The sequence below is a fragment of the Poecilia mexicana genome, unplaced genomic scaffold (assembly GCF_051168715.1).
Source record: "Poecilia mexicana isolate PSO_F unplaced genomic scaffold, ASM5116871v1 scaffold_8, whole genome shotgun sequence".
In the NCBI taxonomy this organism is placed as follows: Eukaryota; Metazoa; Chordata; class Actinopteri; order Cyprinodontiformes; family Poeciliidae; genus Poecilia; species Poecilia mexicana.
Genome location: NW_028263377.1, coordinates 14,546,932 through 14,572,976, shown reverse-complemented (window position 1 = coordinate 14,572,976; position 26,045 = coordinate 14,546,932). Strand labels below are relative to the sequence as shown.

The window sequence follows — 26,045 nt, the reverse complement described above, 5'->3', positions numbered from 1 at the left end:
ACGCTCACCACATTAACCGGGGATGTTGTCATCAAGCCCCGGCCCAAAAAGGTATATTTGACTCTTCTGAGGGCAGCCTGGATTACACGGAGACCACAGGTTTCCGATCTCACACAAGCCAACGGTGACGTCAGCCTGGAGAAAGCAGAGCCAAACCGTGGCGCTGCCAGGGGAATGAAGACATTAGAGGACATTTTCACACACCTGTCAGCGTAGCTTTGGTACCGTGTCCCTGCATGAGTTATTGTTGAGGATCAAACAATCCCAAAACAGGGTTTTAATAGAGGTAAAAAAATAAATAAATGAATTATTTTAATACCTGAAAAAGTATACCTTCCATAAAAACTAAATACAATTAATATTAAAATAAAGAAAAAAATATATATAATTCATTTGAAGAAACAAAATATAGATATAGTACCATAACAATAAATAAATATTAATATAAATACAATCCATAAATATTATGAATATAAATAAACTTATGGCTTAAACTTATGTAAATATAAAACAGTAAATATGTAAATATTCCTATAAGTAAATAAAAATATTTGAAGTAAAAAAAAAATCTAAGCAAAAGTTAAAGAGGATTTAACTACACATGACTACTACATAGTTATCAACAATGTAACTCTTAAACCGTTTCACTTCCCTACAATAGATCATAAATAGAGCAATATATCGGGACATGATCTGAAATTATCTGAAACGCGCATTTTATTTACAATATAAGACGGGGCATCCCCAGAATCAGAACCAATCATTAAGAAGCAGATTTTAGGTTTTATGCTCCAATAATCTGGATCAAACTTCCAGAAAACAGCAAAGTGAGGCCAACAAACATTGAGGCCAAACACGCGTCTGTTTAGAGTCGCCTTCGATTAATAATAAATGGAACATGGATCAAATCTCCTCAAAAGTAAAATGTTCCATTATTCGTCTAATATAAGCTCAGAAACCCTGACAAAGACGCACGACTTAATGTTATTTTGACGAAATTCAGTGTTACCTTATGTGAACTTAAACGATTAAAATAAATCCATTAATGACACTTGACACTGTCCGTTCTTTTGCAGAAGAAGGCCTCTCCCCCCACTGGAAGAAAGAATCAAAGTGCTTTGCTGTCTGGCAGTCTGCATCTTGTCTGTCTGCATTTTCGGAATGGCAATTTGTGATGCCTGGCTTTGCGTGCTGCTCCGAATGCCACCAGACGGGTCTGTGGCGTGGCTATTCTGAGGACACAACCACCAACACTCAGAAGTTTAGGAGGCTCTGAGTCAGAGAGGACATGAAACATCACAGGGAATCACGCTCACAGGGTTTAGCAAATTGGCTTAATTTGTTATTTTGCACACACGCAGAAGGGCTATCTTGCATGTCAGGACCGTAAATGTGTTATTGCAGCACGTTAACCACATGCCCACTGTTTTCTTCTAATGTATCCTGAAATTTTGACAGGCTGTAACTGATATTCATGCATAATTACCATGCTTTGCAGAAAATAAAAAAATATAAAAAATATCCACATCCATTGAAATTTTTCACGCTGCGTCATTCCACAAACATAGAAAAAAAATCCTGGTTGGAAATTAGAACCACTGTTCACTATTCCAACTTCATGTCTGCTAACTTATGTCACTACCTCCTTCAACCATCTGAAGACTGACAGTTTTTGCCCGATGATCCAGTTTATGTTGTGCCTCGCAAAACTATTCATACCCCTTTGAACTTTTTCTTTCCTTTTCATGTTACAGCAGTAAACTTTAATGTGTTTTAGTGTCAGTAAAAGCACTGAAAACTGTGTTTTGCCTTCACATTTAGCCTCTGTGAGTCAGCACTTTGAGGAGCCACATTCTTGCAGCCACATGTCTTTCAGACGAGATTGACCCATCCTTCCCTTTTAAACAGCTCAGGTTCAGGGTGATTAGATGGAGAGCGTTAGTAAACATGAGTTTTCAGGTCTTACCACTGATGCTTGGTTGGATTTATGTTCGAGCTCTGACTTGATCGCACACGATTTAAGCCATTGCATTTTAGCTCTCGTTGTTTTGGGGTTTGTTGTCCTGCTTTTGCTGCTGTTAAGGAGTTTCCCTCCAGTATTGTCCCACATTCAGCTCTATCTTCCCCTGAACTCTGACTTCCCACATAACAAAAAAAATCAGCTGTGGTTGCCAGAATTTTGCTGGTACCTATCTCCAGCAAATGTTCTGGATGAGAGGCTGGGTACAGCCTGGACAGGTTGCCAGGGCAACACAGAGACAGACAGGATGAACAACCATACACACCTAGGGAGAATTTGGAGAGACCAATTTCCCTGTGGGAGGAAGCTGGAGTACATGGATAGAACCCATGCATGCACAGGGAGAACATGCAAACTCCCTGCAGAAAGACCCTGGGCTGGGAATTGAACCCAGGACCTTCTTGCTGCAAGGCAACAGTGCTACCAACTGCACCACTGCGCAGCCCTGTATTTGGTATAGTCCAGTAAATTCTGACAACCACAGTTGCCAGTATTTTACTGTAACTTAGAAAAGTTTTTTTTTTCTTTACAGTGTGTACTCTTTGATCCTAATGATGCTGCTGGTTTGGTACTGTTCACCAACAAACCCCAGAGGCAAAAAGCTGCATTTCTTCAGATCAAATTGCACAAATTAAGACTTCATTCATTAATTAGGTGACTTCTAAAGATGATCAATTTGATTATTTTGAGGTATTAGTGGAAAGGGGGCGGGGTTATATTAGTATGCCACACTTTTTAGTCTGTTGGTCAAAATCCAAAATAAAACACATTGATGAACATTTTTAAAAAGTGTAAGAAGCAGGAATAGTTTTGAAAGCTGGTGAAGTTATTTCACTAGTCATTAAATACCGTGGTTCTATAATTACACAAATGAGGACTTTGACAAATAAAATAATAAAAAAAACGTATGCATTAAACACTGGTGCATAACTTTTTTGGTTTAGTTAACAGAGATGCAGGTGAGTTATTTTAGGGGAACATGTTATGGTTTTATTGGCTAAATATGAGGCACTTTATTTTGCTCAAATGTGGCCACAGCCAAATGAAAATGAAAGACCTTCCAAAAGCATTTCCACAGATTTTTATTTTTAGTGTGAAAGCTTTCCCTCTACTTGGCAGCAGCGTCTCCATTCATACCTCGTAAACTGACTGGAAGCATGTCTGTGAATTTTCATCCTCCATCTTTTCCTAATCAAGGCCCCAGGAGCAGACAAGAGTTGGCACTTTAAAAGCTAAAAAAAAACAAACAAAAAAAAAAACTGTGGAGGTCTTTCCAGAAGCAAGTGTGTCCAGAAAAACAATTTTATGAAACGATGCAATAAAATTCTCTAAGCCCATACTTGAGTTCCTGTTTTCGCTGAACTGCTGTGACCAAAAAATCTTTCCAGCTCAAGTCGCTCGCTCGTCAAATAAAGTTGGAGTCCCAGGATTTAACAAGATAGCAGTGGTCCCCGATCGTGAAGAAGAAACTAAATCCTAATAGGTCTTACTAAATAAAAGGAGATTATGATGTGCTTTTCTTTCTTGGAAACCTAATATTTTTTTCCTACTTTTAAACTTAATGCGTTTTATTTCTCTGGTTGGCTTTGTAATGCTTTTTCTATCCAATTTCCTGGGTCTATAGCTGGATGAGTAGTAGGGTTTAGAAACCATTCTGAGCTATGAAATCATAATGGATTTATGGGAATCACCTGTATTTTTAAAAAGATTTTTAAAAAAGGAGAGAGAGAGAGAGAGAGAGACGAACAGCAGTGTGATGGAGCTGCTTGTGAAGAAGCACAGAGTGACTTCATGTAAAAATAAAGGTAAGATTGCATGAAATTGATTTAAGCTTCAAGTAGTTAGGGTAAAAACTGAAGTCTAAATTGGATTATGTATTTGTACATGTGACTCAATAAACCATCTGAATGGGGTTGCCACTGCCCAAACACCCACTGACTACATGACAATGGGCAACACATCAGACTCATTCTTTTCTTACCCAACCACTCAAGCTGCCCACTGACATCACAGCGCTCTGAGCAGTGAGCCATATTGCCTCCATCACAGCAGGCCACTACTTGCCTGTCCTTGAACTCAGCTGAATTTCTCACATAATTAAAAGTGTTTAGTGAAAGCTGTAGATTATCCTAAGTGCCACGATGTTGTGCTGATTTAGGGAAAGCTTACTTCTGGGGATTACCCTTTAAGGACATTAATGTCTTTTCCAGATGGCAAAATGAGTGTATCTGTTCATGCCGGCTGCTGGGCTGGCACAGAACAGCTCTATCAGCACGCTGCGTAATTACTACAGAGTAGCAAAACACTTCAAGAGGGACGTTAGAGCTGGATATTTAAAGTTTTAGTGCGGGTCTTTTAAAAACTAAAGCCTGGAATAGCAACAAAACAGAAATCCCGACTGAAATTTACAGGAGGTGCTGAGCATGTGACGTGTGTGCGTTTTTATGAAACTCATAAATAAAACACGTCGTTTCATTTGCAACCCAGACATTTCCACACAAAAAAAGAAGCTTAGTCTTTTTTTCTTTTTCTTTTGTTTTGTTCAATCAAAAGCGTGGGGTAGGTTTTGATTTTCCACTGGGCTCCTGTCCCTGGTTGTTTCACCAGTGAAGATGCTTGTTTCTTTTTTAACCTTACAAGCCACTACATCTTGATTGAAAAGAGCTCTGTTGTTAATTCTGAGCCCACAAAGAAAGAAGCAGGGGTTTCTGTGTGAGCTCACATCTTCTGTAATTAAAGGCCACAACACACGCAGGCCTTAAACTGTACATGTGGCCTCCATTGTGGGGGGAATGAAAAGGACCATGTGATTTCTCTTTAATGACGCCACGACAAACAGTTAAAGTTAAGAAATCAATCTGGAACGGAGCAAAATTACACCGTATATAAAACATTAAGTACCTGTTGAATATTTAGCATGCTGGTTTTGCTAAAAACGAATAAATCCAGAATGAGGGAGAGATGTATTCAAACCACAATACCCTTCTCATTATTCAACAGAACTTTAATTTAAAAAAAAAAAAACAACTTTAATTGCATTTTAAAAAGTCACACCATTATAATTGTTAACCAGTTTTTGGTATATTTTCACAGGTGTATATTTTTAACAGTTCATGCTTTTTGTGAGGAGTGGCTGAAAGGCCTTTGCCATCACCTTTAATCTTTAACTCTCTTTACAAATTTTCTCTCAGATTCAAGTGAGGACCGTGGTTGACTCAATTTAGAACATGTTTAATTCCTGTTGACAAACGAAACACGTTGTAACAGATGTGGCTAAAGTTACTTTTTTGGAAAGTAAGTTTTAGCACAAAAAAACCTTTATGAAGTTAAAAAAGTGCAGGTGAACTGTTGTGATATGAGAAGAGTGAATACTACAGAGCTCAAACACTAAAAATACCAGGCACTCTGCTGCTACTAAAACCCTTTAAGTTGCACATCTTTGGGGGTTTAACAGTGATCATTTGATGCAGTGCTGCTAAAAACAATTGTCCTCTGCGTCCTGTAATTCTCTGACGGATAAAATCTTGACCCGTTACTGAGCGTTTTCCGGTTTTGAGGAGAATTCCGGCATGGTTTCTGGTAAAACAGTCTTGGTTCATTACATCCTGTTATTCCTTTCCTAATGAATGAAAACAGGATCGTTGGTTTCTCTATGGGGACACAGCTGCAGTGCCAGTGCCACATGACTTACCCAGTTCAAGGCTGGGAAAGACCTCCGTACCGAGTCAGACTCGCACACACTAATGAAAACCAGTTCATTTATTTTGATTGGAACGCAGCGAAATTCTGTGCTTCATTTGGACAAATCCCTCCTACTTTCTCCAGAGCATGGCACGTTTTGGAGAAGTGCCTGTGCCAATCTTTATCCTTCAAGCTATTTCCACAAAACTGGGCTTCCAAAACACAAAAGCATTCATACCAATGTGCCACACTGTTTAGGACTTTCAGGACCAAATTCAAAACCACTTGCATCTCACCTCATAAGCAAAGAATGTGATTTTGTTTGTATTTGTTTTGTGAACGACCAAAGCAAAACACACTCGTAAACCAACTCACCATCAACTCCAGCGCTTCAAAACTCGAGGCGAGTATAGACGATGGGCGGATAGATGTATACTTACTTGATCAGTTAATTAACAGCAAATCGATTCTACATGAAGCAAAACTAGCTCAGAATAATGTTGAAATCAGGAAGGAATTGTTTAAATGACTAAAATTTATATTAAGAAAAGTCCAAATCAAAAGATAAGCTTTAATTTTTTATTTTTATTTTTTTATTTATTTTTTGCTAAATGTTTAGATAAAAATGTTCTGTGATGTTTGTGTGTGTTTGCTTTCCAACTTACTGCTCACTGTTCTCACTCAACAGCCTTCAAAGGCAACGTTTTATTTCTCTTCATGGAGCAAAAAAAAAAAAAGTTTTTATACTTTGTTTCACAATCCAGCTGAAGTTACCTTCAGTGTTGGCCTTTTCAGCCTTGTTAGCACCAAACCAGTGGTTTATTTAGCAAAACAGAAGAATGGCAATGAATGAGATTGATGATCAGATATAGTTGGTGGTAAAGCTCATCTGATTGTAGTACGATAAAGGAAAATAGCGAGACTGTAAGTAGCAGTAGTGATGTTGCCTCTCTGAGTCTGTCTTGCGTTTCCTGCACATTTCCCAGACAAACTCTAACTATAGTGCTGGGATTCTGTTATTATAAGTAGAGTTTTTACATTTTAGTTACTGAATTGCCCGTCAGTGTTGAGAAAAGCATTACATCTCTGCATGTTCCCTTTTACCTTATGAAGAATGGGTTTTTCCTCATTTTCACTGGGGAGGAAGCTATGATCGGTGGAAGATAGGGGTGAGAGCAGCTGGGAACAGCTCAGGCCTGTCCTACAGGGAGCAACACAGGTTATTCACAGCGACACCTACACTCAGATCCTCTGCGCACCCATAACCAGACTGCTGACCTCTAAGGCTGTTAGCATCCTTCTCTGCAGATGACAAAGTTTCACAAGCAATGGTGCGTGTCTGAGATAACGTTTGAAGCAGTAATGAAAGAAATAGAGACTCCTGCAATTGTTCTGGATTTACAGCATTTGGTTACCATGGAGATGAGTGCTCAGGCAACTCCCCTTTGTTGATTGGGCATTTTAAAAAAATATATGATATGCTGCTCTACTTTCACATTCTTTTCAATCCACTAACATCTGAAAGAAACGAATTCATTATTGTATTTACTGTTTCTGTAAAGAATCTAGTTCAAGTTCACATCTTACGTGTGCCACTACAATTTTGGCAGATTGAGACGTTTGCAGTTGTTGACAGATGTTTGTTTGTTTTTCTTTTTTTTGTAATAGTTAATTACTTTTATAACCATTTGTGATTAACAGATAAAGCTGGTTCTCTGTGAAACACATGGCATTTAGAAAAATTGGCAATAAACACCAAAAACAACATTTGTATGTGTAGATTTAATTGAATATTTACATTTGAGGTATAAATTGTATTTCATCTGCAATTGATACAAATTGTTTGCACTGCGTAGCAAATCATCCGATTGTCTTGTTTCGGGTTAAAACGAAAACAGAACAAAAAAAATGAAAGTGTCAAAGCGTTGCTGTAGTGTGACATTATTCCCAATGTCCTGTCAGTTAAGCCACTTTAGGTCTTTCTTTGCCATGTAATAAACAGTACATGATAATAAATAAAAGGTTTATTTTCTTTTATAAAAACGTATTATTCATATCAACATAAACTATAAATATGATGTCGTCTTATAAACAAAGAACGAGATAAAAAAAGAAAGAAAGAAAGTGAAACCTTCAAACCAAAAGGAGACATATGAGAGTGGTTTAAAGTCCTCAATCTGTATATGTGCATATTAGCAGCACTGGGTCCATCTCAGCTCCACCTCTACAGCTAAACTGTTGCAGTTTATGAGTGCTGCATGTCAGGTTGCATTTGCAGGCAAAAAGATCTTTGCCTTTCCTTTACCCCTCCCTGAGAATCTTAGATTTATAAAACTTTAAAGAAACATCAAGAGGCTATTCTTAAGGCAGACTTGATCGTCGTTCATCAGTCCCAACCAAAGTCTTGTCCAGTCATCTGATAGAAACGCTGATTGAACGGTCTGTAGAAGTCCCTGAGTCTTTGCAGAGCCTCGGACGGGATCTGGGGGTGAGGTCGGCCCTTCGACTTCCCGAGGCAGCGGGGCCTGCTGCTCCCCTCTGGCTTCTTCAAGCAGGGAAAACCTTTAGTCTGGTTGAAGTAGAAATGTTTGTCTGAAATGACTCTCTTCAGGCCCAGAAAGTCCTGAACGCGTCCCATTTCCCCGGCGGGGTCGGACACGAGTCGCTCACCGCTGACAAACAGAAAGTGAGACAGGGGGAAATACTGGAGCCAGTTCTCCAGATGTTTGGCGTAGAGGCCGATGCGCACGGCGCTCCAAGTGGAGTCCACCGGTCCCGTGGAGGAGTTCTTCAAGGCAAGGCTCTGGAAGGACGGCAGACCCGGGTTCTTGGTGAGCGTCTGGGTGTAGTCGGACACGGCGCGCGTCACCGGGTCCCTCACGACAACGATGAGCTTGGTGTGGCGGTTCATTGTGCAAACACGACTGGGAGCCTCCCTGGTTACAAAGTAGCTCGGTGTCTTCTCCATGGTGATCTGGCCGTCCAGAGTCCGGGGCATCAGGTTTCTAGATGGGGAGAAGAAATTTCCAGTTAGGTATTTTGATCCAAGCCATTCACTCATCAGAACGTTTCTTCAATGAGCCTTACATCCCTCACGCCAAACTTCTTATGCTTTTCTTATTTTGCTGTTTAGATTCCTATGCCATGTCAATAAATGTGGACTTTGACTAGACCATTCTAACACAAAATTATGGCGAAATGTTTCGTCATTAAACTCCCATACTCTTCTCAAATCTTTGACAACTTTTGACAGGTTTGCCACTATTTCCTCATATTTAGCTGCATCATTTTTCACATCAATTCTGACCACCTTTCACGTCTCTGCTAAAAAACAAAGCAAGTCCACAGCATGATGCTGCCAACACCGTGTTTCATTGCTAAGACGGTGTGTTCTTGTTGTTAGTCTTGTGACAAATACAGCAATTTGGTCTCATTCAAAAGCACTCCACGCTTTTTCTGATTTATTTATAAAATATTTTTGAATTCTTTTCCTTCCACTTGAGTCTTATAAAACCCCTCATAAATACATTGATGTTTGTGGTTCTCATGTAAAAAAAAAATAAAAAAGAGAAAAAAAAAGTGAAAAGTTCAAAGGGTACGAATGTGTTTTTAACCTCTTATACCTGAAGGAGCGAAGCTACAGCCAAACCTGCCAGTTTAATCACACACTTATTTTAGTAACCCCAATCCTTCTTTCATTAAATCACCTCAATTCACGTATGATTAAAGGTTTGGATCCAAGACCGTGTTATTGTTTGCAGCCCCTTCGAAAACCTCACCCGAAGGTCTGCAGAGCAGGACCATCCGCTCACTTGGGGTCTGATGAGTCTAAAACCACAAAACCTCAAGAACCACTTAACAGCAATTTCCTACAGATTTCCACCCCCTCTTCTTCCTGCAAGAGCAAAGCGCCCACCCTGTTTCATCCTCGCCTCCCCTGCCTGTTCCTGCACGTATTTAAAGAGTCCAATATGTCTGCAGGAAGTGTGACCGGGCAGTCCAGCTGCTGAGCTCAGCTAGTGTGTTAAACATATGGCTGTGAGGGGGTGCAGGCAGGGGTGGGGGTGGGAGGACACTCTGCACAATAGACCAATACAAATACTGTGTGAGCTGGAATATCATGATATGTTCTGAGTTATGTAAAGTAATCTGCGTCCGTAGAACAATAAACCGATTTATCTATTTATTTTTGTTTCATGGGCAGCTCACAAACGGCATATGTGTGGTATCGTTTGAGCACATTGTTTCTTCTTCTGTGGTTTGATTTCTAGTCCATCTATCAAACAGACATTGTGGGCACCACTCAGGTCTCAGATGTGCTCGTGACTGACAGGAGAGCCGCGTGAGCCAGACTTGTGGCAGACTAAGATTTCAGAAGCGAGTCGGTTCGCCTGAGAAACCGGCGATGAGCAATGATTAAAACGGAGGAGGAACTGTCTATTGGCCATTTTGGCTACATACATCTTATTGTGTTACTGGAAATGGAGAGCATTCATGTGGTTTCCAATAAAATAAACAAGTAACGGAGCATTTGGGCTTTATTTGTTTCACATTGGAAGCCTCAATTGAGTCCAAATGGCCATAATAAGAGGTCGTTCAGAAATGTAGATGCAGTTTTGAGGGGGATTTATTTCCCCTGCGAGACTTTTCACGATCAAAGACCGATTTGATGATTAGTGAAAAGCAAACAAAAGTCTGCATTGCGTTAATACTGCAGCTTCTCTTCATAAGTTTGCATTAGGAAGAGAACTAATTAAACAAATAATCTTTACTTTTTGAGCCCTCGAGAGAAATATCTGTTTCGTTTTAGCACTGGGTGATATCACTTGAACATGTTACTTATGGTTTTTAAGTTGCTGATAGAAGCAGATGTCTAAAGCCTCAGTTGGGATCATTTAGTCAAAAGCAGCATTAGTCAGGATGAATAATGAGTAGATGAGTGTAACTTCATGAATGTGAAAAGCAAACATCTTGAAAGTCTCAGAAAAGAGGTGGATCAAGCAAATCCACAGACAAATATATGGATTGAGAGTTTCAACTATCGGAGGGAATTCGCTTGATTTTATCACTTTAAATGTGGCATCAAATGAGCTTATCGTTACTTAGAGTGGATTTAGTGAAGACGCTTAAGGACCAGTCCACTCTGACATGGATGCTTTTCTGAAACAGGCTTTTTCTGCCAGGTTGGTATCTCCCATCCACAGGAAAGAGATTTTATGAAGATGTGTTTTGTTGTATCCATATGTAAACAAAAAGCCCCTTAATACATTTTCAAGGTGGCAAAACATGAACGATATAACCGATTTATCAGCACCTAAGAATATCCCTGACATCACGAGACGCGGATCATGTACTGAACCGTTTGAGTACGGAAAGAGCCTGTTAAAACTGTAAACATATGATAAAATATTAACTTTTCTGGTACCTCCATATAATAGTAAAAGTTCCAAGAATGTGTTTGGCTTATTCATTTGAAATACATGTAAAACAACAGTTATGAATCTAAGAGCTTTTAATAAGAGTCCTGTTTAAGTTTCCAATGAAACAACGATTAGACACCATCTACATATGAAGTGGGTTATTTCTGTCCTACCATTGTAAACATAAATATGTGGATTTTAATGAACCCCATCAGGACTGGAACTGGAACTGCTTGAGTTGGTCGGATGAGACTAAGATTAAGATTTTCTGCAACCAAAACGGCAGGTTGGTTTGAGTGAAACAAATCAGCCTGCAGTGTTACGTAGAAAAGCTTTATGTATGGTGGAGGATGCGTTATGCTGTGGGCCAGTTTAGAGAAATTGTGCAAAGACGAATAGTCAAAGTTCTCTCTGCCTGCTTGCTGCGACCTTATAACATGTCAGAACAAGAAGACCTGAATAAAAGAGGTCACTAGCAGTAGTACCAGCAAGTTAGTTGAAAAACAATCATTTCTAGTAAATGTTGCATTTATTCCTCACTGATTAAATCTGCTGATACTTTTTGCACATCCTCAAAAGGGGGCTGCCCTCACCTTAATATTCACATTAGTGTACGAGGCGACTTTATTTTCTTTTGCGCAGATGTAAGCTTCAAGACATTTCAGGGGAATTTTACAGGGCACTAAATTTACTTATAGCTTGTAATAAACACCAACTGATGTAGCTAAAAGAGGGAACACAAATAAAAATTTATGTGGGCTCCAGAGATGGATGAAGGTGAATAAATTCTTGCTAAACAAATAGAATAGAAATAGCCGTTATTGTTCCACAGAGGGCTGGATATCCTGTCTATCCCATCATATTCTGGAGGGAGGAGTTTTTAAAAAAAAAAGTTTAAAGTCTTTCGTGTTTACTTCAAGGTGAGCCATCTCAGCCCATTACAATGCCCATAATAAAAGACCATTAATTGATCACTATCCAATTGCACGAGGCTATCCTCTGCCTCCTCACTCTGTTTATCTGGGTCTGATCAATACGTCTGTCTCCGTGTGACAGATTGTGCTCGATGCTTGCAATGCGTATGGTTTTCACTGTGCGCTCACGCGTGGGCACAGAGGTAACGGTGTTTACTGGTAAGTGAGTTAGCGTCTGCCCTCTGATTCGTCATGCACGGGCTTTGGGTTTGTCCTTCACTCCTTCAGTTGAGTGACACTTTGGATAATGACCATTAGTCTTCTTTCCATACTCATGCATAGTTAATGAGTTGTGGCTTTTACCCCTCTCCCTCCAAGCGCCTGTCACCCTATTGATCAATCAGTCTCATTAACTGAGAATCAATAAGTAGCAACTCCTGTCATAAATCTGTCTGCATTCGGCGATAAGGAGTACTGTAAATCTGTCAAGGATGATTAATTTAAAATCCTATTTACCAGGTGCAAATAAAAACTCTCATTTAACCCGCAAAAAAACTGGCAAGTCTTTGTTTTGTGAATAAATGTGAGACTCGGGAGAATAAATATGTTTTTTATTTAGCCCATCAAAAAAAAAAAAAGCGTTGCTGACAAACTATACGAGTCTGGAACTCCCTGCTGTTAAAAGGATGTAACGCTTTTTTCCTCCCCGAAGTGCCACAGAGCTGATTACAAAGCTGATACGCTGGAAGCAGTCTGGATCACACAATTAGATAAAAAAAAAAAGAAAAAAGAAAAAAAACAACCTTTTCTGCGAGGATGTGGCCAACAGACTTCCTGCCCTTCAGATTATGGGCTCTCCCACCGAAGTGCTCCAGCTTACACCCCTGCAGCACCTTAGCGAAAGGCATGCTGCACATCAAGTGTGTGTGATCAGAGAGGAAACAAGACCATTAAAAATCTAAATCTACCATGTCTCTTTCTCAATCAAAAACAGGTTGGTAACTTTAGGGCTTATAATAATGTCACTTACTGGACCATTTACATAAAAACAGTTTTGGGGGATTGTCCTAGAGAAGAGTTTTGTTACAATGGGCGTCTTTTCATCCCTGATATTGTTCATAGCAGGGACCCAATTAAAAAAGCTGGCAGAAAATCAAGGCAATAAAACCAAAAGAGCCCAAAAAAAAAAAAAAAAAAAAACAATGTGAGGGGGAAACATTTCTCAGCAGAGTTGTTGTTGTGCTCAAAGGGTGACAGAGGAAGCCTTAAGGCCATGGACTGCCGAACAGGATGAGTGGGAACTTCCATATCTGAATGAAATAGTGCTTGTCATCACTTCTGACGATGAAGGAAGCGAGGGGGGCATATAAATACTGGGAGTGAAGTGACAGTGTGGTTTCAAAATGAAAAGAAGTCTGACTTTTTTTGTGAAAAATGTGGTTGTTTGTTCCTCTTCTGGGACTTTTGGTGATTCTTCATCCATTCTGGTCACAGTTAGTCACCCATTAGCTTATGTCAGCATTTATTCCAGCATAATGTACTGATTAAAAAAAAAATCTGCCAGTCAGCTCCTGTTCAAATAATTAAAAACAAAGACTTTTGAAGTACAGAGTTAGCCCACTTCTTTCTTTTACAGTGGCTTGCAAAAGCATTCATAGTTCTGGAGTGTTTTCACAGTTCCAACCACAAACTTATATGCATTTCATTGGGATTTTATTTGATAGTCAAACAAAAAGTAGCACATCATTGTGAAGTGGAAGGGAGACAAAACACGGTTTTCATTTATTTCCCCCCAAAAAAGAAGAAATTCAAAAGTCTGAAAAGTCTGACATGCATTTTGTATTCGACTCCCTTTAGTTATAGTCCTCTAAGTAAAACTTCAATGGCCTGCAGTTAAGAGTCACCTAATTAATAAATAAACTTGATTCACAAAGAGAGTAGACAGGCCAGGGAGAAAGTGGTGGTGAAGTTTAAAGCACAAATAGGTTTCATGAAACAATATAAGATGGTTCTACAAAGTACTGACTAAGGATTGCTAAATACAAAAGCCTGCCACACATTTCAGATGTCACAGTGTAAAAAAAACATTTGAACATCATGTAGAATTTTCCTTCCCTTTCACAATTATCAAATCCACATAAAATACGTTGACGTTTCTGGCTGTAAAGTGATAGAAACGTTCAAGGAGTATGAATATGTTTTATATGCTATAAGCTGAATACGAGTCTCGTTATGGCTCTAAGTGGACGATTACGTCCTGGGACGTTGACGGCGAGTAATAATATTGTCACTAACTCATACCGCAGGCATTAGAGGATGCTTACCCTCACAATTAATAATGCATTAATGGACTAAGTGAAAAGCTGACCTCCAGTTGAGAAAACCTAAGTGCTGAATTTTCACAGAAACTACTTGAAGTGGCCATCTAGAAAGGAAAGGAGTAATGTATGTTGGTACTTCAGGCTTGTTGATGCCTGGGGAAAGACAAGTAGTGTCCATTAAAGTTAGGAGTTTTTAGAAGTCTATGCCTTCCAGAGAAGTTCAATAATGCACATAGCTGTTGCACTCAGAATATGCATGCACCACAATTATGATGAATGATAATGACATCAGTGTAACTTTAAATACTTTTGTGAACGACTGCACTAAAGCTGAGATTTATTTGTTTGCATACAGGCTGATGGTGGGTGGGGAGAACAATGAATCATTTCAGCCTCAGGGCTGCCAAACAAGTTAATAAAACACAAATCTAAATCCATCTAAACAAGTTATTAGAGCACAGATTTAAAGTGGAGTAGTGTGAAAAGTCTAAGAAACAAATCCAGCTAACCCGCATGGTAACATTGACTTTCCAGAGCTTGTAATTTAGCAACGTAGTGAAGAGATGAGGCAGTGATTCACAAATCCACAAGTAAAAGTATTATTTTAAAGCAAAAAGGTTAATTTATTTAAGGCAGAGACAAGCTTTAGAGGTTTAGCAATTATCCAGGAAAATCTGCAAGCAGCGCAGAAAACCTGGCAAATACATCGATGGCCAATCTGTAAACTATAAATATGATAGTATAACTGGGTTTTGCTCTAGACAGAAATACAATTTAATCGATTGCCATTAAGTGTAGATATCCACGGTCCCCCTCAGGTTTAATCAGGATGTTTATTCTCTTGTATTCAATTAAGGGGCATAAAGTTTACCTTGAGCATCCTGCAGTGCTAAGACGTTTATATCCTCTCCAGGGGGAAAATGTAACTTTGGTGAATATTTTTCCTTAATGCGATCATCAAGTTTTGATTACATTTACACTTTCGTTTCTAGTCAGGTGATTTTGTTTGTAACATAAGTTAGCAAATGCTAGCAAAAATATTCCAAACATAGTAAACTACTGCAGATAATGGGGAAACTTTGCATTTAGGACGAGTGTATTTATGTAAAAAGTAACTATAATATGCTTATGCATTAAAGCCCTCAGCACTGGCTGGGTTGTCAGATGATTTTCCAATATAGTACACGCAGTCTGAATCAAGGACTATTTTAGCTTGACCGAACCGCTGCCCATCAACACTGAAGTTAACTCGAGTGGTGGTGACGATATGGGCTGTCCTGCAGGTGCATGCATGCTGGGGCTAACTGGTAGGACTGTTAGCTTACCAGCTAGGCTAACTACTGTCTTTCTGTCAGGCAACCCTTTATGGCTGGAGTAGCAGGTGACACAGAAATTCCACCAGAAATATCGTTTGGACTTATAAGTCATCTTAGTTGAATAAAATGACAACACCATTTGATTTTATATTGAAATATCTCTGCACCAGTCTGCCCTTGTCATCTTTACAAACTACTTTCATGTGATTTTTGCCAGGTTTTCCCAAAAATCCATGCATGCATAAACCTCAAACCTTCCGCTGTGTGAAATACAGTTCACTGGAAGCTAGTAGATTTTGTTCTGATCAAATAATGACGTAAAAATAGCAAAACTGACCAATGCGTCCTCGTTTACTAATGAGAAACCACAAATAAAGTGACTCTGAGCAATTTCACTAAAAAGTCTTGTTTGTGGATCAACAATTAAATAGAGATAAATGACTCGGTGTGTTAGTACTTAAAAAATAGACCTAGAAGAAGCTTTTTCAGCATGATAAAATGTTAATTTAGGGGTGCACAGATTTATCTGCGCCGATTTCCTTAATTTTGGGAGATCGCTGGTCAGCCAGTACTTACATTATTTCCCTAGCTTTGATTTTTAGATCTTTGATTTTTAAATCATTCACTCTCCTCTTCTGCTCTCCCATAAGAGAAGTTTGGCCGATAGACCAGACCACCAGGTTATTTTTGCAGTTAACAGTAGTCGCTCCTCTGTTGCCAATTCAGCAACTTTGCTATGTTTAGCAACATTTCTGAAAAAAAAAAAAAAAAATTCAGCAGGTCAGGCTTTTTAAAGATCGGCAATTGATGATCCGCCAGAAAACTGCAATCAGTGCACCCCTAGTTAATATAGGTTTCCCATTTCAGGAGAAGACATGAATAGGGTAAGGGCATAAAAGAGTGAAAAAACTGGTTTGACGTTGAAACTTGATGTCCAAGTTTACTCTGATACAGGTCTGGTGAAAAAAGTTAGAAGACGATGAAAGTCTTATCTGTAGGATTTCTAACCAAGCTACTCTTGACTGTGTCATTGTTTTTAGCTTTTTTCTTGGCCCATGCTAACCTTCGCTGGAAATTGCAGTGCAACCAAGCATGACTACCAAGCATCTGAGGCATCCGCTGGAACAGAACCATCATTTCTTTGACTATTTTTCTCACAGACCTAAAACGACCTAAGTGAAACTATTCCAAAATTTTTACAAGCACCCCAAAATGAACCACAATGTGCCTTAAATTATAATAATTCACCCCATCTGGGGTTTGAGTGTGGGCTTTTCCCCAAACCTTAGAACACCACCTAAACCCAACTACGGCCAGAACCCACCATCATTAAAACACATTACAGCTATACACTGTGGAAGCCACTTCCTGGTCTGCTACGCCAATCAGGGGCACCGAGCCTCCGTCACTAATGGCCTTAGGGCTTAATGTTGAAGGAGTCATTGGTAAAATTGCCCTCACTTGGGAAAATGTTGCCCCATGACCATAAAAGTCCACCTCCAAAACCTCAGCTGTCAAAAATCAAGATTGGCGCGATGATTAGTTGAACTTGGCCTCCTGGATAGAAAAAGGCATGTGAGAGAGACAGACATACAATTTTTGGTTTGGTGTTTTTCAAAGCATGAAAGAAACAACTGATCTTTTTTGTTATAACATGTTCATAATCATATCTTGTGTTGGGTTTTTTTCTGTTGGGTTTACCAATTTTTATTTTTAAATAAAATATTTTGATCAAGAAATTTTAAACATAGTTGGAAAAAGAATACAGTATTAGAGTTGGCTTGTACAGCATTTCTGTCAGCCTTCGCATGTCCTGATTTAAATGATTTATACTATCTTTCAGCAGCAGTCTGATTGGTTACAGTCTTAGATGCTACGCCTGTGGATCATCCATACAGTTAGTCCCATTTTACTGATTTTACTTTGGGAAAAAACAAGTTTTCCAAATAGCTAAACATTTCCCCTCAAAAATTGAAAGCTGCTTTTAAAAAATGAACTTGGCTTCTTCATAGATTTTTACCTAACATAAATAAAAAAAACAGCAGCATTGCTATAATAAGAAACACAATTAAAGTATTTCATACGCCAAGACAAAAAAAAATAGAACAACAGCCATTGTCTCACGAAAAGCTGTGGGTTTTTGCTGACAAATCCCATATGTGAGCTACACGACATCACAAACTCTTCAAACCTTCGCCTCATTTTAAATGCAATGTTTGTGGGTTTTCTTGTTCCAGTAATGAGTTAAGTGCCCACATGCAAACAAGAGGATGGGATGGAAACACAGACATGTAACACCAAAAAAGATAAAAGCAAGAGCAAGCATTTATGAATGGGTCTGAGACAGTTATTGAATCTATGGTGTGTCTTCACCAGTGCAGCTCACTTTGATACTTTCAACAACTGACATCAAACTTTCACATTGTGACAGCTTACAAATTCCACCCATCTGTTAAACTCATGTCATTTTAATTATTATTCTTTTTCCATCCAGGACACGTGGTAGCAGACTCTTTGTGCTATCATAAATAAAGTCTATTTGTTTTTATAGATGTTTAAAGGATGGTTCGGTTATAAAACAAATCTTTAGCATCTCCCAAACCGTCGTATGGGTCATTCAATCCTCAGTGGAAATCTTCAAGAGGCTTTAAAAGATGTGACACTTTAGTTGCAAGTCAGAAAAACAGGATTTTCCAGTTGCTGTATAACGAGGCCAGTTACTGTTAGTAATACAAGCCAATAGCAACGTGTGACTCCAAGTCACAAAATATTTGGAGGTAAAAGCACCCTTCTGATATCATTGGTGGAAAACACTGAAAACTTTTATTGTTATATGCTTTAAACATTGTATCACCCTGTCGCGTAAAATCTCAATTGAAGAAACTGAAGTTTGCGGTTGATACATGACAAAATGTACAAGATTTAAATGGAAGAAAACTTTTTCAAATCACTGTCTGAACGTGCAAAGACCAAACTTGCATAAAAGCAACAAAAAAAGATTTTAAAAATATATGTGTATTCATAATCAAAAATAAAGACCAAAACTGTAATTTATATCTGGGTTCAATTAAGGCTCTGAAGAGGGTTTTAGCTATTTTTAATTTTAGCTATTAATTTATTTTTTATTTTATTTTTCTGAAAGTCTTTGTGAAAAATTTGCTTGTTCAGATAGATAAGTCATGTTATACTAGCGTGCAAAATTGCACTAATAAACCAAGTTTTCAGTTTTTCCTCCTACTCTACCTCTAATCAAGATCTTACATATGAGTTAAACACACAAAAACACATAATGTAAGCACCAGATCTGCCACAGGTATTCACACGTAGGAACTTTGTCAGAGAGGAACACAGTGAAGCGAGGTGGGGTTAGGATGAAGCGCATCGGACAGGGGTGTGTGTGTGTGTGGGGGGGAGGGGGGGCAGAGGGGGTAAAATATGTGAAAAGAATGTGTGAAAGCTGGGATGCAAATGTGGTAATTAGAAACAGGAGGAACCCTGTGTGTAAAAGTGTTGGATACGGGGGGAGGAAATGGCAAAAAATTCATACGGTGCATAGAGAGACAGACAAGGAACAGAAATCTTTCAACATGTTAAAATTATCAGCGGCGAAACTGTTTCCATGTGGCCAAATATGCTCCGTTAAGGCGGAGCGAGGAGTTTATGAAGAATGGCAAGACAGGGTGGAATTACATCTGAGAAACCTCTGAAATCTGTCTCTGATAATGCTCCTCACCCTGTCATAACCTTCGCCTCTCCTCGTGGCACCTTTCGAGCTCAGAGGTCTCACAATGCCATTGTCCTGTCAGCCTGATGAGAGCTCAGCTGGGACCAGGTTCAGAAGCTTGCAGAACATCTGGATATGATCAGGATCAGCTTCGTCCTGAGCTAAAACCCTCTTCAGAGCCTTAATTGAACCCAGATATAAGTTACAGTTTTGGTCAAACAGGTCAATCCATGATCAGCTGCTGCCGCTACAGCAGAAGCTAATTAGACCCCCCCCTCCACGCACCCCCCCAAAATCATGCACTGTAATCAAATCGTCACATCTGCGTAAGCTGAAGATAACATCCAACTTAGAGCTTTTGTTGACATTGCAGGGTGATCATAGTTGGTTTCCTATGCGGCGCACAACCAGAGCAAACACAGGATGACAGATGGAAGTGTGGGTTGTAAATGGTTTATAAATGGGCGTCAAGATGATGAACAGCTCCTCTGGGGCCCTGGGGACCCTTTGATCTACAGTGCAGCTCACACACGGATCGTACCGTGTGAAGCTGATCCGAGTACATCAGTCTGTCTGTGTTCTGGCTCGTTTATTGAAGTACACATCAGCACATATGCGTAGGGCGCTCAACTTTTAACAGGATGGTGTTCCCTATGTATGGTTTGACGTTTGGTGTTTATTTTCAAACAGGAGGCAGGCAGGTGACAATCAAAGGTTTACATAAAAACAAGTAAAACCAAGAACTAAAATACAGCAGCGAATCCTAATTAAATCAAAAGAAGGAGACCACGAGGAAACAGGCTGGTGGCATAAAAGCAAATATTTAATATCGATTGCCGAACAAGAAGCAGGAGGCTGATTAGAAACTGTGGTCAGCTGTGAGGGAAAAAGGCAAGTGACAGAAGTTGATGAGAGGAAATAGGAGAAATGTCTGATAGAAAGTACAGGCAATATGGGAAACAAGGAAACCAGAGATTTAACAAACAAACGGGAGAAACTGTCCGTGTATGTTTGTTAGTGGGAAATCAGCCAAAACTGGACTGTATCTTTGAATATCTGGTTCTCAAAAAAAATATTTGAACTCATTTTCAGTTTCTTAGAATCACCTGGTTTGTTGATTGATTGCATAGATTTGGATATTTAATGCTTTATTTTTGTTTCATTAATATTTTCAACCCACTTTGTGTATTGCAATCATAGGTTGGCAGTGTGGCATGTTTTCCTTGTGTTTTTTGAGTAACATAATTTGTAAGACAGTTTATATGAGCAGATGAGACTTCTTCCATTGGAACAAGGTTAATTTCTATCTACTGAGCCTTCTTTATAATTTGGTGAACAAGTAAATACACAGCACACATGTACATCCTGTTAGCTATCGTGTACAAAAACTTAATGAGAAAAGCTACGTCTATTGTCCTTCACTTTTTTGTATGTATCTGGTGTGTTGTTTTTAAAACTCTTGGTTTAATTTAAGAGTTTAAAGCAACTTTAACAGTTGTGTTTCCATGAAATTTAGATGTGAACCAACAACCTGTTCATCTGTAAGCAGCCTACCTGTACCACTCCAGCCCTCTGTCGTAGAACCTGTCGAAGAAATGTGGCTCTGCGCCAAACGCCCTCACGTCCGGATGGATGCGCAAAAACTCCAGCAGGGCGCGGGTTCCTCCTTTCTTCACCCCGATGATAATGGCATTTGGGAGCTTTTTAGTCCCGTAGGTGTTGGAAACGGGGATGCTGTTTGTCTCCTTCTCGCTGCCCGGCTCGTACTGCTGCTGCTGCTCGGCGTCCACCTGCAGCGCGTCCTGAGAGGCTGTCCGCTTGTGGAGCTGCCGCTGCGCGCCGGGGTGGTGAGGCGGAGGCGGCCGGAGGTCCACCAGCACCTGGCTGCGGTCGTCCAGGTTGTCATAGCCCCCGTCTGCAGCTTGTTGGCTGTATAAAGTCCTCGGAGCCGAATCGCAAAGTCCAGCGAGACAGTAGAAGAAATAAGTGAATATTAGGACCATGGTGAGGAACACGGAGACCTTGGAGAGCACCTTTCCAAAGTTAAGCCTGACTCTGCAGCCGCCACATCCCATGAGTTGATCTCCTGCTGGACGCGAAAGGACCGAAACCTTGACAACATGCTTCTTCCTCCTACATGGATCGGATCTGTATGAAGCAGAACCTGTTGCGCAAATAAGTAGAACTTCCCTCAGCTCGGCAGTCCATTTGGCAGCGATTATTTGTCAGAAGTGCAGTTCACAATGTTTGTCAACTGAAAATGAAACGTACACACAAAACCACTTTTAATTGGAAATCACTTTGTTTTCACGCGAGCTCGTTTTTATGCCCAGACCTGGTAGCGCGCTGGTGCGCTCTGAGGTCTTCGCTCCTCGGCGCTCTTCATTTGCCCCTCGGTTGACACGCCTTGCAAGTCTCCACCCTTCACTCCAGTGGCGGATGGCAGGCCCTTACAGTTCACTGTGTGAACAAGTTTCACATTACAATCTGCCAATGCATCATAACAAGCCCGAAACAGAGTAAAAACACTTAAACCTGAAGCACTCACAGTTCCCAACAGAAGTGTTCACACACCGCTTCAACTTTTCCACATTTTTGTAATGCTACAAATGCCGCTGCATGAACTAGCACTAAAAAGGAAAATTACACTTTTTTTTTTTTTTGAGCTTTCTCAAAGAACCTGAAAAGTGCGGCGTGCATTTCTATTCAGCAGAATAGAAATACCGACTGGAATTCTGATACTATAAGTGGGTGAATCCATCCAAAAATATATATATAATATCAATACCAAATTGGTATCAATATGGAGTCTTTTTAAGTCCCATCAGTTCTGAGCATCTTCCCAGTAGGTTATGAAGAATAACATCATGATGCTTAACACCTGTCCTTGCATGTTGGCTGTGTCTCTTACATAGCTTGGGACAAACTTTAAACAGAATTATTATGGGATTCTCTCAACAATTGCTTTCTCGTTTCATTGAACTTTGTGGTTGCAATGTGAGAAAATATGGAAATTTTCCAGACGCAGGAATATTTTTTCAACCCACTTTAGGTTTAGCTTTATGATTATTACCTACACAGAGGAAAATCCTCATTGCGCTTCGATCGACATGACTCCTTTGAGAGTTCTTGCCTCCTTTTGTGCTCTGGTTGCACCTTGAGACACAACATTAAACTAAAACACAGACGTCTGAAACACACATTTAAAACAGGAGTGCCAAGGAAAGCAGAGGAATAGCCCACTACCTCATACAGTATGACAGCTTGAGAGTGTCACCTTCAGGCTACGTGCAGGAGGGGGGTCAGCGCTGGGATGTTTCTCTGACTTTGTAAAGCAGGTGTAAGGTTTCTTCTGACAGTGAGACGAAGTTCAGACTTTGAACTGACTTTGTGGAATCGGTTTTGAAGGATAAGAGGATAAAAAAAGAGGGTGGAGTGGCAAAGGGTGGATAATCTGTCTAAGGAAGAGGTGAACAACTCAGCCTTTAAGCGACAAATACTCAGAGAGAAATCATGAATACACTTGGCAGTCTCACTGTAAAGTTGGACTGTTATGTGTCTTTAAAAAAAACTGTTTTATGACTTAAGAAAAAAAAAAACAGAAAATGTACTTTGTATGTTTTATAGTGACTAAAGTTAGGGCTGCAGCTCAGACGTAATAAAATGAAGCAGTTGTTAAGACAAAAAAAGAACATGTTATAGAAAAATAAATCTAGAGATTAGCAAGGATTTCTGTTGCATACTGATCTTTATTTATTAAACTTCCAACAAAGCGATGGAGAATGTTGACGAGATACTTCCACAGCTGTTTTCATCCATATATGTTAATTTTCCAGGCATTTCTATTCAGTTCACATGTTTACCAGTTTATTTTAAAGATATTTAACCCTTTCTTTGTTATTTGTTATTCCATTCTGGGTTTTTTTTTAGACATGTAATAGTTATTAATGGTGCAGAAGACAGAATTCAGTGGATCAAACTCACAGCTTAGTACTTGAAAAACGACGACGTCGACCAAGCTCAAACTTTCGAGCTGCTTGGAAATTTGCAGGAGATTCTCTTTAGGGATTATCTCAAAGTGAATGGAAATATGTTATAATCCATCCTCAACAACTATGTTAAAAGTCTGTCTTATAAGAATTAGTAAGGTGAATTTTTTATAATCAAACGCATAAAAACTTCACACTGAAAAAAACGTTTTAAGTTATTGAAAATGGTAGAAACCTCATAAGATACTAAAGAAATTTTCACAACCAGACTGTGACATTGTCATGTGGTGGTGAGTTTGTAATGGTGAGAACGAACACTGAGACCCTGATGATGATGATTTAATAAAGAGAATGCTCAAAACAGTCCGGTTCAGGCAGCACGGCCGAAGACTTAGCAACAGCTAAATACAGGCAGCAACTGAAAATACAAGACTGGAAACGAGAGAAGAGTCGACACAGGACTTAACAGTTCTGCTGTGAGCGACACAGAACACACAAACATACAAGTATCTGACAAAGAACAGAGACAACAGGTGGACTTAAATACACAGGGAGTAATCAGGGGGACTAGACACACCTGGGAAGCAATTAGGGAGCAGAGAGGACAACACAGAGACTCACAATATCACAATAAACACAGAAAAAACCCAAAAACAAACACAGAAAACTCAAATCCTAACAGACATTGGATCAATAAAATTAGACTTATTAAAATGAAATCAGATTAATAAAACTATCTCAAAGACTATTTGATATCTCATGAACCGCCCTTATTTCGAGTGAAAGTACTGTTTTCATTTCAGGCTCTGCACAAACCAAACAAACACGGCATGAGAATGTTAATTAGAGAGCTTTAGAGATCCAGGTAGGTGTATTATGTTACCAGTGGACAGAGCCAGTCTTGCTTTCCCCCCCCCTCTCCCCTCCCCTCCAGTCGTCAGGTGGAGCAGCTCGCTTTTACCATATTGAGAACAGAATCCAGTTCTTTACAAAAATAAAAAATAAAAAAATCTTGGCAAAATTTATCTCTTAGAAATGTCAAACTTTTCACTTCAACAACGGAAAAAGTTTTCAAGTTAAACATGAAAGAAGCCGGTGATTGTTGATTCCAACTCAAACATGGAGCTGTGTAAAAACAAAGCAAACATGCAATAATGACATGTTTTGTAATTGCTCTCGCCCAGTCAGCGGGAGCGAGGTCGCAGTCTCGGCCTTGCTTTCATTAGACGTATTAATTTCTATACCCTTTGTGATAATTGCTCCGTCTTGAGCTGCACTGACAGGTTTGGACCTTGGAGTGTAAACAGAGAGATTAAAGAAGCACACAGGCAGGGCTGTGGAAAACAGATATGCAAGCTCTGAGCTGCGCCTGGGTGCACGCAGCAAAACCAAAAGCTGGATCCCGTGTCGGTGAGCTCACACTCATGTGCATGCGTTTATGCGTGCGTGCGTGCGTGCAATCCAGGCGATATTTCCAGCCGTCCCGCCCGCAGGTTTGTTCTGGTGCTGCATCCCTGTTGCGTGTGCCAGGAGATACAGATTTCCATGGCCAGAGGCCTGCCGATGGCACGTACATGTGTCAGCCATTACAGGCAAATTAGAAATCCTCTGCAGCCACGGGTGAATGTTCCACTCCAATTTTGTAATTTTCAGGATAAAGGAGAAGCTGTCACCTATTTGCAAATCCCTGCAGAACCCTTGGAGCCACTGCAGTCAGTGTTAGAATCGCTACTCGGGAGAAAGTTGTTTAGCAGATCCATGGCTGCGTTTTCCTTCAACGCTATTTACGACGCATTAAACATCTGGGATTCAAAATGAAGACGATTCCCACTGGTTTGCATCAAATATGACCACTAGATACATTATTGTGCTTATTAAAGACTTTATATGCTGCTTTAACTTTTTGCAACGTTACAAACACAAACTCCAATTTGTTTTATTGGAATTTCAAGTGGTAGATAGAAAGTGAAACACATTTGTGTTTACAAAAATATATCTGAAAAGCCTGCCTGACTCAATAGGCTTGAATGGTTTGTAGACCATTCAAGCTAAAATGAAAATTAAGCAGATATATATTTTTAAAGAACCAATGTTACAGCTAAACAAGTTAGTTCCTGTCCTGTTTCTGTGCTTTTAGTGCAATATCTACATTACATATCCACAGCAGAATAACACTTAAGTTGTGAGACATAGTATTTTTTTTATTTTTTTATTTTTTATTTTTATTTTTTTACCGTTTGATTTTAAATCTAATCTTACACTTTTATCATATAAAAAAAGGACAAAAATAGGTTGGTAATTTGTCATATTCAAGGTGACGTAGCCCTTTTATTTTTGCAGAAATATTTCATAACTTACATATAAGATGGCAGTTTTCTAACCAGGTTCTAGGATAGCTATTCATAATCAAGGGTGTTATCTTAGGACTTATGCTATTATAGCTCTAGACAACTTCTTATTTAGGAGACCAAATACTCTAATATTTGCATAACAGGTGTTTACTGGAAACAATTAATTTGAATCTATTTAGGAATATCTGAGTAAAAGATAAAAAGGGGCTGAATACAAATCCAAACTTTTCACATTTCTTTCTGATATACAGTTATAAAATGTAAAAAAAAAAAAAAAAAAGTCTTCCATTTTACAACTGTTCACTACTA

General features: G+C 39.4%; 1 protein-coding gene across 1 annotated transcript; it reads right to left on the bottom strand.

Moving 5' to 3' along the window:
• Positions 1 to 7,468: 7,468 nt before the first annotated feature.
• LOC106914068 (heparan sulfate glucosamine 3-O-sulfotransferase 6) lies at positions 7,469 to 21,776 on the bottom strand. Its single transcript, XM_088008324.1, has 2 exons — positions 20,951 to 21,776; positions 7,469 to 8,706 (listed from the first exon to the last, which is right to left on the bottom strand). The coding sequence occupies exons 1-2, from the start codon at positions 21,469 to 21,471 to the stop codon at positions 8,088 to 8,090; spliced, it is 1,140 nt and encodes a 379-aa protein (XP_087864450.1). The 5' UTR covers positions 21,472 to 21,776; the 3' UTR covers positions 7,469 to 8,087.
• Between the last annotated feature and the right edge of the window lie 4,269 nt (positions 21,777 to 26,045).